General features: G+C 38.8%; 1 protein-coding gene across 3 annotated transcripts in view; it reads left to right on the top strand.

Moving 5' to 3' along the window:
- The window catches only part of atg16l2 (ATG16 autophagy related 16-like 2), a 37376-nt gene extending 23301 nt beyond the window's left edge, over window positions 1–14075 (top strand). For 2 of the 3 annotated variants that reach the window (XM_081371692.1, XM_081371694.1), the window contains exons 15-18: window positions 3603–3752; window positions 4523–4570; window positions 11103–11204; window positions 13385–14075. In XM_081371692.1, coding sequence (XP_081227818.1) covers window positions 3603–3752; window positions 4523–4570; window positions 11103–11204; window positions 13385–13478 — 394 coding nt within the window. In that variant the 3' untranslated portion in view covers window positions 13479–14075. The remainder of the gene's footprint in view (window positions 1–3602; window positions 3753–4522; window positions 4571–11102; window positions 11205–13384) is intronic. The other variant, XM_081371693.1, reaches the window with a different exon arrangement.
- The last annotated feature ends 4275 nt before the right edge of the window (window positions 14076–18350 follow it).

Here is an 18350-nt window from a genome sequence, read left to right as displayed (position 1 = left end):
GGCTGTGTACAGAATTTCATGATTTATGAAGTGATAAAAAGAGATATCCAAAATCCCTCTTAAAAAAAAAAAAAAATCCTAAATGTCAATGAAATGAAACTAATTTTGAAACTGGCTTTACCCAATGTTCAGATTTTTGTTCTGGAAAAGAATGCAAATTAGTGCATTTTTAAACATAACATTTCAGAAAATTCAGCTCATTTTTTTGTAAATTTGGAGTGCTGTCAATACAGAGAACAACGACAAAAATCGGTGTTGCCTACACCGAGTTATTCTATTTTTAAAATTTGCACCCTGTTGACTTCAATGGGGCAAGTATTAAACCTGCTTTTAGCCTCTTAACATCCTTGATGTGTCATTACATGTGCACAGAAAATGTGAGTGATTCCTTCAGAGTGAACACGAGTGAATCTGACTGCAGTAGATGTGAAAGATATGTATAAAAATGCCGATTTTTGTTGTTGTTCTCTGTACTGACAGCACTCCAAATGTACAAAAAAATGAGCTCAATGTTAAAATTGACCGGAGTTCTCCTTTAATGTACTGTGATTATTCAACTGGGTAAGGCGATATCTATTATTTAAAATCTGACCCTTGTTGTGTCTTGACTTAAACAACAACAGCAAACAGGTGTCTTTGATTCATTACAGTGATGCCGTAACAACAGCTTACATCATTCGCTACTAAATATTAATGTTGTTGCATAAATCTTATGTCACACTGGAGCTGGTTGGGTTTTCTTAAACAAGGCTGCTTTGAAAATCACCTTGTAGCGGTCGAAGCAACCCTGTAATAATAATACAGAGTATTTGTTGCATAACCCTCGTTATTCAGCATCTCAGTGGATTTTGATTGCTCGGATTGGATAAGAAAAGTAAAATAATAGCACCAAGGATGTCAGTCCAGCAAAGCTGTGCTCTCACAAAGCCTCACGGCGAGCGTAATTCACGAAACGTACAAATATAGATGACGCCACAGAGGTAGAAAAAGATCCATTATTTACACCATGTCTCAGTCCTTGACATCTCTCATTCACTCCCAGCAACCACAGCTTTCAGCTGCCAAGGAGCCGACGGCTCGCTCGTCTCCTAGCAACTGTCAGCCCACATAATTGTTTCTCCTCTCATCTTGTTGTAATGGGATTTGTGCAATATTATGACATTTGCGTTTTTCTCTATGCAGTGCTTTGACCCTTTTTTAATCTTTTGGAGAGAAGATTTACTTTCAATTGGCAATTTAATGACAGACGTGTTCAAACATCTCTTGTATAATATGCATGCACACAAGATCGCATGCCGCTTTAAGAGGCAATAAACACTAATGCCCGTCTCTGCTATTGAAATTCAAATCATTGTCTTGTGCAAGCGCTCAGGAAGACGAGGCTCCTCTGGTTTACAGAGAGCGACACCCCAGATGTCTTATATGTTAAAAAGCCTTGAGATTCCAAATCTGTCTCCTTATCCTTGTCCAAATGATAATTGGTTAGAATATAAAAGGAAAGAGCAGACTATGACCTCGGGCTGCACATCTGCAGTCGCCTCTCTTGTCTTATTAAGTCCATCACTCATAGTGTAATGAGACGAACTATCATGACATCAGTTTGCTTAAACTCGATGGAGAGCCGCAGTTGACAGATTTCAGACTTTCAGATGCGCCTTCAGCATCATGGTGCTTGTCCTAATATGCAGTACGCAAATAATATGAGGCCAGATGGCAATAATGACAACTAGTGGCACTTTTCCCAAACAGGAAACACTGTGGTGTCTTTTAAAAGACACAAATGTCATGTTTTTTGTGCTGATTCAAATGAGTAAGTGAAAAGAAATGAGCTACTTTCTGAATAATAATTAAAAAAAAAAACCCCGGATGCTGCGTTAATTGCATTCCCTTTGCAATCGCACATTCAGCTTTTCGCTTCGGAGCTGAGCGCTGAGCGCCGAGCAGCTGATCCTGCCCCTCTGGTCCCACTTGTATGGTCTCTGGGAGCCTGGCTAGCGCTCTCCAGCCCATCTCGCTGGCTCATGCGATTCAGTTTGCCCGGCATCCCCCCAAGTTTAGGGGCATTCACTTCACCTCCGTGCTGAACAGGGATGCTCCTGTCTTACGGGCAGAAATTGCAGACCTTCTGGAGAAGGATGCGATAGAGTCGGTCCTTCCAGCCAATATGAAGTCAGGGTTCTACAGCCCCTACTTCATTGTACCCAAGAATGGCAGTGGGTTAACGGCTAATCTTGGACCTGCGAGTTTTGATTTGGGCCCTTCTCAAGCTCAAAATTCAAAATTTCTAACGCAGAAACGCATTTTCGAATGCATTCGTCCCCGAGATTAGTTTGCAGCAATCAACTTGAAGGACGTGTACTTTCATGTCTCGATTTTCCCTCGACACAGACCGTTCAACGTTCAACGGGCATGCAGCTTCGGGTGTTTGGACGGGGCCCCGACTGCATTGGGACATCAACTGCCTCGAGTTGCTAGCAGTACGGCTTGCGCTGGGCCACTTCAAACAGCTGCTTCTAGGCAAGCATGTACTGGTCTTACACAGGTAGACCTGTTTGCCTCTCCGGACACGTCCCACTGCCGGTTGTTTTACTCCTTGACCGAGGGGACCATCAGCACAGATGCACTGGCACACAGCTGGCCCCGGGGCCTACTCAAGTATGCGATTCCCCCAGTGAGCCTACTCGCAGAGACATTGAGCTTTCCTGTAGCTCAAACAGTATAGCGTTGGCGCTTGTAATGCCAAGGTCATGGGTTCGATTCCCGGGGGAAGCAAGAACTGATAAGAATGTAAATGTGTACCTTGAAATGCAATGTAAGTCGCTTTGGATAAAAGCGTCTGCTAAATGTGTAAATGTACATTGTGCAAAGTCAGGGAGGATGAAGAGCAGGTCTTGCTGTCTGCGCTCTGCTGGCACAACCGGACCTGATTCCCAGAACTCATGCTCCTCGCAACAGCCGCTCCCTGGTGCATTCCTCTGAGGATGGACCTGCTTTCTCGGGGCACTCTATGGCACTAAATACAAATACCGCGTCCAGACCTCTGGAACCTCCACGTGTGGTCTCTGAACGGGACATGGAGGACTTAGGTGGCCTACCCCTAGTAGGGATGTGTACCGAAACCCGATATTAAACGGGCTCCGGTGCTGAATTATGAAAGACTGTTGTATCGATAAGCTCGGACATTATCGGTTCTGCTGTTTGTACTGGAGAAATTAATACACTTACTATTTATTATTTCTATAAAGCCAGGCATTTCTATTCATAATAATAATATTAAACCATTTGTGTGATGCATTTTTGCTTTGTGTTGTGGTCGTGTCTTTTAAAATTATTTATTTGTGTAAATTGAGTTATTATTTTGCCTTGTGGACTATGTGTTAATATTTTTACAAAACATGTTTTGTGAAACAGCTTGTTCAGGACAGTATTAGAAAAATTAACATGCCATTTTATTATACCTCTTATTTTGTTACCCTGCAAGTGGTATGCAAACTTATTTAATTAAAAAAATATATTTAATTGTTATGTTTACCGGGTTTAATTATAAGTTGCACTAAAATATAATGAAATTTGGTAAATGAATCCATGTCTGTATTCCGTAGGGCAGCGACCTGCACGCAGGAAGTGCCTCTTCAGGGCATAGGGACGTCATTGGACCTCTGCCCTAACCACAGGCAGTTGCTCAGCTGCTCCCGGGACGACATCCTGCAGCTGGTTGACCTGAGAAAGAGTAACGACAGGGTGGCCTTCAGGTAGAAACACACATCTTAGACGAGGTTGTGCACAGGTGGCTGTGATTTTTTTTTTTTTGATTTTTTTTTTTAAGTGCGTACCACACACAGAACTGATAAAGATTTTATTCAGAGTTAAAAATGAACACTGTCTGAGTCTCAAATACAGTTAAACCTGCATGTAGCGAGCAAATAAAACCCCACCAGTTAGTGAATGTCAAGTCAGCTTTATTTATATAGCGCTTTTTACAACACTGATTGTTTCAAAGCAGCTTACAGGACTAAATTACATTTTAAAATAAGTTAAAATATTTCATAATATTACCTCTTTTCAATGGTAGTGTATATGATATTTTTTATATATATATATATATATAGTATATGACAGATGACTTCTAAATACACATACAGATTCAGCTTTACAATAAAAATGTTTTTTAAAATGGAATAAGAAACTGCCTTCTTTTAAAGCCACTGCAGTTACTTTGAAATATACTCACAATATTCATTTAAGTTCCAAGAGAGAAAAAAATTTATTGGTTATTTAAAGCATGAATATTCAACACCCTGATACAGCTGTGGCTGCCACAGTCCTTTCAGCATTATCCTTTGTTTAAAAGCAAGTCAAAATGCAATTACAAGGATACTAGTTTTATATACAGAGCATGGCCGGAAGCATCTAAAAAGTATGTTTACTGTATATAAAGCTGAATGTGCTGGATTCGTTTCGTTGTTCAATTTACAGAACATTCAATCATTTTTTATCTTTTTGCTTGTCTTTGTTGTTTCAGAGCAGAGGGCTTCAAATGTGGAAGTGACAGCACCAAGGCCATCTTCAGGTGAGTGACATCAAAAATGACGCTATGAGCCGTCGCTAACCATCTATCAATATGCGCAGTAATAGGACATGTCTGTGCTATGTCTCATTCGAGATGGCATGCGTTGTGATGCTTACAACCCCTGAAACGTACCACTGTGCTGTCGAGCGCTTCTGGCATCTACTCCAACCCTGACTTTTTTTCTTAGTCATTGGAGAGGTCATGTGGATTTACACATAGATGGAAAATCCAATCCTGGTACTGTAATGAACGGGGAAAGACTCTGACCCTCTGAGTAAAGATAGCTGCTGAGATGGATTTCATTTGTTAGTCTTGTCACTTTCTAGTTTCAGCAGGACTCAAATCTTATTTTCTCTCAGGTAAAAATCTGGATGATTCTGGCTGTGTTGTTGCGTAATATTTTCAAGTGAATCTCACAAAACTTGTGAAGGTGATATTCCACCTCAAAATGAAAATATAAAAATATACATTTTACATGAAAATTAAGCCTATTTAAGATTACTGTAGTCTAAGGAAAAATATATAATTATATTATAGATTATATTAATTATAATATTATGTACACTACAGTTCAAACATTTGGGGTAATATTTTTTGTTTAGTAAAAAAAGAAGTCTCTTCTGCTCACCAAGGCCTCAGTTATTTGATTAAAACTGTAATATTGTGAAATATTACTATTCAAAATAACTGTTTTCTGTTTGAATGATTTTAAAAGTAATTTATTTCTTTGGTGCAAAGCTGAATTTTCAGCATCATTACTCCAGTCTTCAGTGTCACATGATCCTTCAGAAATCATTCTAATATGCTGATTTGCTGCTCAATAAACATTTCTTTTTATTATCAATGTTAAAAACGGTTGTGTCCTTGTTGTCATAAAACACTTACGACAGATGCTTCCCTCAACCTATCACCCCCAGCCTGAGAAAGTGGAAACTGTGGGTTTGGCCCCTGAGGGAGATCAACATACTTTGATCTCTTATCAACTAGGTTTTTGAGACCATCCTAAACTCTAGAGCACCCAAGTCAAGTCAATTCACCTTTATTTATATAGCGCTTTTTACAATACAGATTGTTTCAAAGCAGCTTTACAGAGATAACAGGAAAATAATGCAACAAGGTTTGTTTCCAGAAGAAAATATAATCACAGTCCAGCTTAAGTTCAGTGATGATTGAGAGTCTAGTTGACATAATCTCTGCTGACACTTAAGGGATGCGTTGTGGTCTTGTCTAGGCACAGGTCCACCATCTATTCTGGATACGACAGTTAACCTCGGATATTACAGTTAATTGGATATTACAGTAAACCTCAGAATAAACAGAAAGACTAAAATTAGCGTAGATGCCATTCTTTTTATGATGTAACGAGTACATCAGGTGTGATAGGACGTGTTCCCGGTTCCAGCTGACCTAATCTATGCAGCCTAATAAACTTTACACCTTTAAGTAGAGAGTATTCACTCATTCACTCATGATTCAGGCAGCATTACAGGTCAGAAGTCAGATTGGATTGGAACAATCAGAATATTATCCAGTTCCATCTGGTTGAAGATCAGATTCATCATGCCGGGATGGAGACGGGTTTGTTGAGGATCAGTGCCGATGGCTGTCGTGTCGATGAGGCCTTCACAGGGGAGAGTCTAGTTGACACAATCTCTGCTGACACTTCAGGGATGCGTTGTGGTCGTGTCTAGGTGCAGGTCATTCATCTAGTCTGGATACGACCCGGATCCGGCTGACTACGTCATGCGTTGTGGTCGTATCTAGGCGCAGGTCCTCCATCTGATCTGGATATGGCCCGGATCACAGTAAACTCAGTAAACAGTAAACAGGCTGATTACAGTAAACCTCAGAACGAGCAGAAAGACTAACATTAGCGTAGATGTCATTCTTCTTATGATGTAACGAGTACATCGGGTGTTATAGGAAGTGTTTACAGAAGAACCATCTGGTTACAAAAGAAGGATAGATCTTCATTTATTATTATTTCTCCTCAGATATTCGGTTCCTTAAGGCCAAATGGCTTGTGCTTGTGATTACTTCATGACCTTATGCATCAGGCATTTTCCTTAGGGCGGCTAATAAAATGACAAAACCACACAAAAACTTTAAAATTAAAATGAAAACATAAAATATAAAAATAAAATGTAATTCAAAATATTAACAAAAACAATAATAGTATATCAGTGATACTAAAATAAAACTAGACAACTGACTTTTTCCAGTAGTATTTTTCAAATTATTTTTTTCTATAGGGATTAAGATAATGAATTAATAAAATAATAATTAAAGGCGATTTTGGGTGACGTCACTTCTTGTTGATGTTCGAAGTATTGTCAAACAAAACGGAGGCTAGCTCGACCCTCCCTCCTCCTCATCCCGTCCCCTCCCCCTACCTTCTGTGCTTCCTGAAAAAGTCATGAATTCGGGACTTCACGCGTTCCTTCTCCTTTTCCCTCTTCTTTGCTATTTGTTCATCGGAACATCGTCTCTTTGGTCGTGTGTCGGCCAAATCAAAATTCAAGAGAATATATTTCTAACGTTATTTGTTGTCGTTGTCTAGGACATCTCTCCTCTAGCTAACTTCCCTCTTCATGCTTCTCTCTCCTCCACTCGCCACACCCCCCTTCATGTGTACGCGCACTAACCCCTCAACCCCCACCCCCCAAATCATTCTTGTCGGTTATTGGCAGGAACACTGTTTGTTGTGTTTCGTGGTCCAGGCTGGGCCAGTTTGCCGTTTGTGGAGCCTGGGGTGTCTACAGCGACCGCGTTTTTTTACAGTGTGTTCAGGGGACAGGCAACTAGTGGATAGTGAGGAAATGTTTGCTGTATGTAAAAAAAAATATTTCAGCCTAAAAAACACGTGACATCGCTTAGAGCACCTATAATAAAAAGAGCACTACAATATAAAAATGCTTTATATATATAATTCAATATATTTGAAGTTTATTTCAAAATATTGAAACATAAACAAATATATAAGTTGTTTTACAGTGTAGGGAGATTCAGTTACACTGTAGTGTTTTAGGAGTGGACTCTTGCAATGGAGCATTTTTATCCCAAATTATATCCATGGTAACAGCGACTTCTCTGATTGGTGGATATGTTTCCAGAATTATGGCTTGTGTAGTTCTTCAATTATGCCAAGGTGAAATCACACTGGCTTGCAGCTCCTCCAGAAGCTGCAAATCAGTTTTTCTTGGGATTTTTTTTCTTTTCAAATCTGGAATCTAACTTTATAATTCACATTCATATTCTTTATGCAAAATATGATTTCTTATTTTGCCAACATTTTTGTTGTTGTGTTCTCCTAGCCTAAAAAAACACATTACGATTATTTTAGTACACATTACTTTGCAGCCCTTATTCTCATGCATAGTGTGACCCTGCAATTTTCTCAGCATTGTTAGAAAGTAAATGCAACACGCTCCATATGATGTGAGATGAGAACTGAGTCTAACAGATGAGTCTTTTTAGCACCTCCCTGCATAGACATATACACTGTTTCCATGGAGACAGTAAGGCCAGAACGCTCTGTGGCTTTTTTTAACTGCTAGATCTGGCATGAAGATTTGAAAGGGGAGCGAGAGCCACAAGCAGGAACTTAATGGTCGCTTAATCACTCATCAACACCTTCACCCTGCAACATTTTCCCTTGTGCCAGGCATATAACTCAACATCTTCCCCATTGGCCAACACTTTTCTGTTAGGCTGCCCACTGCCGTTAGGAAACAGTGTATTTCACTCAAACTAATTGTTGCACATAGCATATCTAACTATACTGAAAACATTTACAGTTGTTATCTTAAAGGCACTTACTATTTCTAGCTATTCTGGATCTTAAAAATTACTTTTGTTGATTTATCCTGATTTGGTCAGGTTAATTCAGACATAATATTTTCATCTTACAACAAATTCATTTAATTGTTACTATGAAGTAATTTTGTTATCTGGCAAAACATTTTGCAGTGTGCAAAGAATGATGAATCTGTTAAATCTGATCATAATGTCGCGGTTCTGTTATGTTTACACTTTTTCCCGCCTGAGTTTGTAACCATGGTTACTGATTTGTTTTCGTTCAGCTGTTCGTTATTAATTACCTTGGTTGATCTGTGTATATAAATTCCTGTGTTTTCAGTAATCATTTGTCCTGTCTCATCAATGTTATGGTTGTGTTTGCTTGCCTGCCTCTGATTGGATTTACCTGTGGTTACTATTAAAGACTCTATTGGATCTCTATCTTCTTCAATGTGTGTGTTACTATAGCCTGTTCATGACAGAAGAATGCACCAAATGAAAGAAGTGGACTATGCAACAGCTTTCACTTCCCTCGCCAGGGAGGAATTTCATTCATGGATTGTTCCATTCACATTTGCACACTAGCCCAATGAGTGAACTTAGATGACGGAACCATGAAGTCACTATTTTGGGTTGGGGCTAACTAACTATTCATGCTAGAGAACTTGGAGGGAGGTCATCCTACGCTGTCTGGAGAGTCTCTCAAGGCATGGAGATGATGCCAGAGCCATCCGCAGACAGGGATTTTCTGCCTGCCGCGATGGAGGAGCCTGTGCCGAAGGATGACTGCGCCGACCGTTGCTATGGAGCTGAAGCACCACAGTGAGTTTGACCAGATGTGTGACTCAGTGACTCATCGTCTATCGCCGTGAGAGTTTTAGTGGAGATGGAGGGAATGGATTAGAACCCTGCCCAAACTCTCGCCAATGTGAGTGAGTTTCTGTTGGACTCTATGGACAGTTGTTATGAATTTGAAGAGGATAATTCCCTGGGATTATTTTTAAATATCACTGGGGTTTGAGACTTCTTCATTGCCATAACTCTAGAGCAAAGTTTGCACATTGCTTTTGTGATATCCACTGGCTTGCCTTCATGGTTTAAAATGAAAATATGTCCAAAATTTTCTTTACCAACAATTGCTCACAAAGTGATGGACAGTGATTTAGATTTTGCATGCGTAATTTCCAGTGATACAATCAAGTGAATAATTAAATAACCGAGTAAACAAACCCCCCCTTAACCGCCCCGTCCAACACCACCACGACGAGTCTGATCCGTGGATTTGCGCTATGCCACTGGATCCCACCCAGCCTCCCTCTCCCACCTTCTCTTCAGACAGTAGCCTTTCCTTCTGCCCAGTCTCTGCTGTCCCCTGTGCATACTCAGCCTCCTCTCAGTGGCATGGATCTACCTCGGGCCTTCCGTGAGCTAGCTACTCCTCGGTATGTGGATCCCCTGGCTCTGCCTCAGGTCGCTGATCCCTTCGCTCCACCTCGGATTGCCACCCTGACTCCCCCACCTTGGCTCCTCCTTACCTCTCCTCTACCAGAGACCATCGGCTTACAGCTCCACATGGCTCTCTCGGACCACCAGCTCCACCTTCAGAGTAGCCCAGTTCCATCGGCTCTCTATCTGCGCATGGAGCTCCACCACCATTGACTCTGTCACCATCAATTAGCGACATGGCTCCTCCCTCTTTTGATGCCGCCATGGGTTTCCATCCTGGCTGGGCTCTGGGATTCCACCAGTCTTCTCTCTGGCTCCTCCCACCTTCTACACCACCCTGGTTTCTTCAGTTGTCACCTTTCCTGGGTCCCCATCCTTCACCAGAGCCTCCTCCTTCCTCTGTCGGCACAAGGTCGCACCTTTCTGGGGGGGGGCGTACTGTCATGGTTCTGTTATGTTTGGACTTTGTTTGCTGTTTTCCCACCTGAGTTTGTCACCATGGTTACTGATTTGATTTCATTATTCTGTTCAGCTGTTCCTTATTAATTACCTTGGTTGATCTGTGTATATACTGTAAGTTCCTGTGTTTTCAGTTCTCATTTGTCCGGTCTCATCTATGCTATGGTTGTATTTGCTTACCTGCCTCTGTTTGGATCCAAGACTGTCTTGGATCTTGGTTGGCTGACATGTCTTCGGAGGGCGGGCTATGGAGAGAAGGTGGTCTAATGGAGTCTAGCAGAAGTTAGCGAAGCTGAAAACGCTTACAGTACCTTTTGAAGTCAGAGTTGTGGAATAGAGCAAAAAACAAAAGCTCGAAAATTGTGTCCAGATGGTTATTGGCTACAGAGTATGGCTCTTACATAGGCAGCTATCTTCTAAGACAGCATCCTGTCTGAAATGGAGCCTCAACTGATTGAAAACACTCAACATTGGACTCTATTCTCATAGACTCCGTCCCCCATCTTATTTCTTTTCTCATTGTGATCACACACTCAGTGCCATGTACAATGCCATGTCTAATTTGTCCAAAACTACATATCTTTGAAGGCAGCATAATTTTTGGATAAAATAAAAAGAGCTACTATGCCTTAAAGTGCATTCTTGGAAGGTCTTTCACTTGGTTTAGGAACAGACTTTAGATATGTCTTGTATAAGTTCCTGACATTTCAGTGAATTTGATCAGATCACTTGCCTGAGGGATTGATACGGCAAGAGAGAATAAGTTCCAGAGTAATGTGTATCAGTCTGTAGTCATCAGTCACAATTGTGGGTTTTCTCTCTATTTCAGTCCGGATGGCAGTTTCCTGGCAGCTGGCTCTGCGGACGGTGCCGTGTACATATGGAATGTGAACACAGGAAACCTAGAAAAACGGCTTCCAGACATGCACAGGTAACTCAGAGATGGGCCACCATGGTCAACTAATCAACAATACTTTTTTTGATAAAGTATGTTCTGTATGTACATTCTGTCATTACCAACATAGTTCAATGAGTCTAATCTATATATGTCATTCTATATACAGTATATACATTATAAACATTATGAATTGATACATACTCTATATATACAGTAAATTCGATCTCAAAGAAATTAATTAGCAGAATTGATGTCATTAAGGACTGTTCTATACTGTTAAACCACTGTGGTTCGAATGCCGGTTGCTCAACTAAGTTATTATGGGTTTTCAAACGATGCGTAGTAGTTAAGGTGCGGTCACATTTACCCGTTGCTCTGCAAAATTTCGCAGGCAAATTACAGTCATTTCAGTTGGTATCTACGCATTTAAGGCGAAAAACTTACCCATGCAGATTTTGCTCATGTTCAAGTTGGTCACGTGAATTTGCTGTTCTGACCAGTAGTAATTGGTTAGTAGTAATTAGTAGCAACCAGCTACTTGGTTTGAAAGTGACTTCAGTGTGAGTTATGCTTTATACATTGCTACACTATTGACAATAGACAGTGGACCTTTTTTGAACGTGAAATTTTTAGCGAGTTAGTTTTGCTTCGTTATTTATTGTAAGTCACTCAAATAAGCTATCATTATGTCAAATTTGTCATTATGACTAAATGAACCCTAAAGTGTGACAGGTTTTAAAGAAAGATTTTCAGCAAATATACATTTTTGGCAGCGACTATTTGCACTAAGTGAAAATAGCATATTTTCTTAGCGATAGATGCTATTTACACCAAGTAAAAATAGCAATAGCTGCTATTTACACTGTTTAAATAGCAACAGAAAATGCAACCTTTAATGACTTCTGCAATCTCAAAATGACTCGACCCCCTGAATAGAATCCCTCATAACAGCACACATCTGCAAAACAGGTGTTGTCTCAAACACACCTGATGCAACTAATTAAGGGCTTCATTAGTTGCACCAGGTGTGCTTGAGCTAGAACACATGAAATATCTGAACTGGCTAGGTTTGTTGAGTGTCATGTTTGACTGCATGTTAGAAATATGGCTAAGTCAAAAGAATTGTCCAAAAAGTTAAGAGAAGATATCATCACCCTTCACAAACAAGGAACAGGATACAAAAAGATAGCGAAGGCACTAAATGTTCCTAGAGACACCATTGGAAGCATAGTTCGGCTCCAATTTGCTCAAAATCATATAAATAAGCCACAGAGGTTTTGGGATTCTGTTCTGTGGAGCGATGAAACAAAACTGGAACTTTTCGGCTCTATGGATCAGTGGTATGTCTGAAGGAAGAAGAATGAAGCATATGCTGAAAAGACCACTGCCTACAGTTAAGCATGGTGGGGCCTGGTGATGCTCTGGGGCTGCTTTGCATCCTCTAGCTCTGGAAACCTGCAGCGTGTGGAAGGCAAGATGGATTTATTGAAGTATCAGGATCATGCCATCAGTGAGGAAGCTGAAGCTTAGGTGTCATTTGACCTTTCAACATTACAATGATCCCAAGCATACCCTAAATTCCACTAAGGCTTGGTTGCAGAAGAAGTCCTGGAAGTTTCTACAGTGGCCATCAGGTACTGACTTGAACCCCATAGAAAATCTCTGGTGGGATTTGAAGGCGGCGGTTGCAGCAAACAGCAAAATGGTTTTCTACTAAGTACTAAATATGCTTGACATGAAGGGGTTGAATAATTTTTGAGACTGCAGAAGTCATTAAAAGTTGCATTTTCAGTTAAATTTGGGGAAACCACTTGAAACATTTGTTGTGATGAGCTATTTCAATTACCTTTGTTTGATTTGTTCCTTGCAAACAGCTGAAAGTCTGTAAATTTTGCCAATAAACCTGATTTGCAATGGGGGTTGAATACTTCCGATTACAACTATATTTACACTAAGTGCAAGTAGCAATAGATTATATTTACACTATGTGAAAATAGCAGTATTTTATGTCTGTTTCTCACACATAGCTATATCTTGGTATTTAGGATGACATTAGAATAATGGAATCCATAATTTAGTTTTATGGACCACTTTTATGGTGCTTTTTGTGTCAATAATTCCACTTTTGCAGATTTTTGTGTGTGTGGGATGTGGTGAATTATCTCTTTAATTTTGCCTTTAAATTGAATTCTAAGATTGAATTCTTTTTGCAGTGCTCCAATAAGCGCTGTAGCCTGGTCGTTGTCGGGCGAATACGTGGTAAGCGTGGACAAGAGCCGTCGAGCTGTGCTCTGGAGTGATATCTGAGACCAGACATGGGCTCCCTTTTTCCATCTTATCAACTGAAATCACTCCTGGAAATGCACTCAGGGATGTCATCACAACACAACCTTGTTGGGAAAAGCTCACACTCTGCACTCCGTCAAGAGCACGACCCTCAGTGTTGTGACAGTCGTTGTTACTAAGAAGCCGTGTCATTCAAAAGCACAAACAGATGTGCTAATGTTACGGGGGTCTGGCGACTGTCGAGCGGAGCTGTCTGGGTTTTGTTTTGAAACCTTGTTACAAATGAATCACTGACGCTGGACGTGGCGAAGCATTTGTAGGCCTTCCTGTTGCTTGACTTCTTACTATAATTGCAAGCCACTTTAAAATCTGAGATCTCTTGACATACACCAGATATTTCATCCTCTGGGATTTGAAATCAAAGGGAAACATGAACAAAATGGAACCAACCAGTTTTAAGAACATGACAGCACATTTCTGAATACGTGGAAACTCGACCCCAGCCTATTCGCATATCAGTCCTATTTTTAGAGACAAAAACACAGACATAATTTTCAAAGCCTGGTTAAAGCCCATTGTATATTGTCACACAATGACTTTGATTCTTGAATGCAATGCAAAAAGAGATATAAATATGAAAAAAAGTATATATATATATGAAAAATACTTATTTTATATATACGTTTTTTTTATGAAATTAATATTTAAGGATGCATTAAAGTGATCAAATGTGACAGTAAGGACATTTATAATGTTACAAAAAAAAATTAAAGTAATGCTGCTCTTTTAAACTTCTATTCATCAAAGAATAATGACATTTTTTTTTCATTGTGGTTTCCACAAAAATATTACCTGTTTTCAACATTGATAATAATAAGAAATGTTTCTTGAGCAGCAAATCAGCATATTAGAATGATTTCTGAAGGATCATGTGACACTGAAGACTAGAGTGTTGATGCTGAAAATTCAGCTTTGCCATTACAGGAATAAATTACACTTAAAAAAAAAAAAAAAAAAAATTGTAAAAATATATTACTGTTTTCGATGTGATCAAATAAATGCAACCTTGGTTAGCAGAAGTGAGTTTGTCTTAAAATCTTACAGACACTAAAACTTTTGAACTGTAATATCTACCAGATGTCTTATACCACAATGAAAATCTGAATCATTATGATTTATTTGATCATCTTATTGATATAGATCACTAATGAAATCTACTAAAGCAAATTTGTGGCATTATCATTATGATAATGATTGATATCACGTGCAGAAAAATCTGAATAAGTATTAACTTAGAAAAATACTAAATAGAAACATTTTCACCAGTAGTCTAGTGACATTTGACCCATGTTGTTAATCACTGCCTCAGGGAAGAGCTCAGTTATACTGGATTGACTCTTATAAAAAGGGACTGGTGTTTTAAAAATGAATGAGAGGAAGCCTTGCCCTCCGCCACACTCTTTAGTGCTGCCATAGAGACCCAGTATGCTCACTGTTAAACTGCGCTCAGATTAGCATTTAAAAGAGCCTTCGGTCTCTGACTGACTTTGAAGAACCAAATTACTGCCATCAGAGATCACACAAGTCCAGCGTAATTCATAGACTGGCATGTCATTTAATCTGCTGTGTTCATTTGCAACTTAATTAGGCTAGCTGAGGAAAGTCTAATGCCCATCTTACTCGTGTCAGCTGTTGGACCAGAGAGTTTAATGTCTAGAATATTTATTAACCTAAAACCGCCATATGTGCTAGTTGTTATGATTCGGTATGTGCCACAGAAATCACTGATTTTACAGTAAATCCTTGTATTGTGAGTTATTGTAAAATTATAACATGTCCAGGTCATATTTCATCCTTGAATAATAAGAAAACAAGAAGGTATTTATTCACAATTATTTGTAAAAATAATATCAGCATAAATAAAAGATAGTACAACCAATTCTACCATAGTTAAAACTTTACAAGTTAAAAATACTTTACTTTATAAGTTTACATGTAGTATTGAGAATCACCATGTAGTAATGAGAATTGAAATGGAAATGTACTTACTGTCATGAAAATAATGTTGCAATGCAACGCAATGAAAAAAAAAAGATTGATAGATTGAATGAATGATTAAATATGTTTAAATGTTTTTCATGACCTGAAAATGTATATGATTATATTATACCATGCAAAACTACAGAGTAAGGACCAAAAGTGAGTTTGATGATAAAGTCTGTTGTTTACAGCAAATAAGAATATGTCCATGCTTGTCTTTGTTCTAGGCACTTTCTATTAATACTGTAGGTTAAAAATAGGTCCTGAAACATCAACATTCATGTCATGACATAGTTTAAACCCTTTCAGATGTTTTCTACATTAAATGAACATCAAAATTAAATGGTAAAATATTTAACTGTGGTAAACCGGGTAACTGTGCTGTAAGTACTGTAACAGGGTTGAATTGTTTGTTTGTTGTTGGTGATAGCATGTTAAAGAAAATATTTGTTCGATTTTTTTTTCTTACAGTAACTGTTTGAAATGTAAATGTTTGAAAGATTTGATGTGTTTTAAAATGTGTAAAAAAAAAAAAAAAAAAAACTTTGGATTGGTGTCTAATAAAAGTGTAATGGGACACCACATTTTATCCTATTTTTGGAAAGTGCCAATATAACATGATTTTAGCATTCATTTTAGAATATTAATGTATTTAAGGCTATTATCATAAGCTTGTTTCCGCCACAGAATAAAAAATGAAAAAGGTAATTGCGACTTTTTTTCTCGCAATTGCGAGTTTACATCTCGCAATTCTGACTTTTTTTCTCCGAATTGTTAGTGTATATCACGCAATTCTGAGAAAAAAATTGCAGAAAAAATCTGAATTGCGAGATATGAGCCTTTCACACATCTTTACTGGTAATTTACCGGTAAATTACTGGTTACAGATCATGTGTGAACAGGACCTTTTTTTAAAAATACAGGTAAATTGGTTCCGGCATTTTACCAGTAAGGGAAGTTGTAACATTACCAGTAAATTTCTGGTAATGTGCTCTGTGTGAACATGGAATGAAGATTATCGGTATGATCACATACGAAGCCAGAATGCGCTGATGTAAGAAGTCTGCTTTGGGCCAATCATAAAGACTTATGAAGATGACATGATTACTCTGCGCTGTTTACAGTAAGCTTTTTAATATGTTTTTTTTTTTTTTTTATATGTTCTAAATTATCATATTTGACTGTTGCGCCACATCTCGCAGCTTTTTCGATGTGTCGCGCTCGAGACCATGCCGCCTTTTCCATTCATCAGCGCTGGAATCTGCAGTTGGTTACTATCATGCGCTCTCGTTTTTAAGAGTAAAAACGCATTCTGTTTGATCACCCGTTATGCCTTTCACTCAGATGTTTTTTGTCAAATTGAACAGATAGTGAAACTAAAGCGATTTTCCTCACGCGGGCAGATGAAGACAACGGCACTGTCTTCACTGCACAACGGCAAAATAACAGTAAATTCTGTGATGTCAGAAATTATCTTTAAACACGTGTTTAAAGATAATTTCTGACATCACAGAATTTACTGTTATTTTGAAGCTGATGTGTAAATGGTCTCTTACCGTAAAAAGCCACAATGCTGTTGCTTGTGTGAACAGCATATTTGTGCATTTACCAGTAATGTCATTCTGATCATTTTACGGTAATTTACCAGGATTGCTGTGTGATAGTGGCTATAAACTCGCAATTGACCGTTTGCAAAGACCCGCCCTCTTTAGTTACTGATACGTCCAACAAGCCATAGCGCTCTCACGCCATGGCACATCATGTTCTCAATATACAAATACATCGCGGACACGTACAACGCATAACAGAGAGGACAGAGCAGGTTACTTTTGATATGAAACAAAGTCTCAGCTTTCAAATTTTGTCTTTTCTTTAAGAAATTTAAACAATAAATACCGTTGTGTGACTCTTTAATGTGTCATGACAGATCGCCGTAGCAAAGCTGCTTGTGAACCGATCTAGTTCATTTATAGTATCAAATAAAAATTAATGAACATCAGAAGGAATGTTGTTTCAACCGCGGAAAGACATCAGTACAAACCGTTTTTCAAGTACAAGTCCACCGAACTCTCATGACTTCTTAGCCGGACAAAATGGCGGATGGCGGGATTATGATTGGTCAGATCGCCTGTCAATCAAACTCCCAGCGAAAGGGTGAATTGGAAAAATGTCTTGCAATTCTGACTTTATAATTAGCAATTGTGATTTTATATTATGCGATTCTAACTTTTTTCTCGTAATTCTTACTTTTTCTCTCAGTTCTGACTTTTTTCTCACAATTGGGAGTTTACGCAACTTTGAGAGAAAAACAGTCCGAATTGTAAAATAAAAAGTCGCAACTTTTTTTTTATTTTTTATTTTTTTATTCAGTGGCGGAAACAAACTTCCATACCCTGCATCTTGGTTGATGATCTTTTTATTTTTAATTTTTAGAAATCTTAATTTCAGTTCCTGTATGAAACGAATTTAGGTTATTTTATAGCTAAACTAAACTGATACTGTAAACCAGTAACAACTGAAAAAAAAAAAAACGTGATAAACACAGATGATTTTTCAATTAATAAAACCATCTTAAACCCACTTAATGGCTGATTGATATGATTTATCCTGTTCAATATTGATTTATTGCTTAGGGAGTTCAGAACAGAAATGCGACACCACATTAAATGATGTCAATGTCAAGATTTAAATAATGTTTCATCCGTCGCCTCGGCTACAGACAGCGCGCGCGCTCGTTTCACACAGTGATGGCGAGCTGAGAATATCTACTCAGCGTTGGAGAGTATCATCATCACCCACTAACCTCACCTCAGCACCCGCTCACACACATACCCTCACACACCCAGAGAGGAG

This window comes from Scardinius erythrophthalmus (assembly GCF_964197995.2).
Source record: "Scardinius erythrophthalmus genome assembly, chromosome: 7".
In the NCBI taxonomy this organism is placed as follows: domain Eukaryota; kingdom Metazoa; phylum Chordata; class Actinopteri; order Cypriniformes; family Leuciscidae; genus Scardinius; species Scardinius erythrophthalmus.
This window is presented reverse-complemented; position numbering and strand designations above follow the sequence as displayed.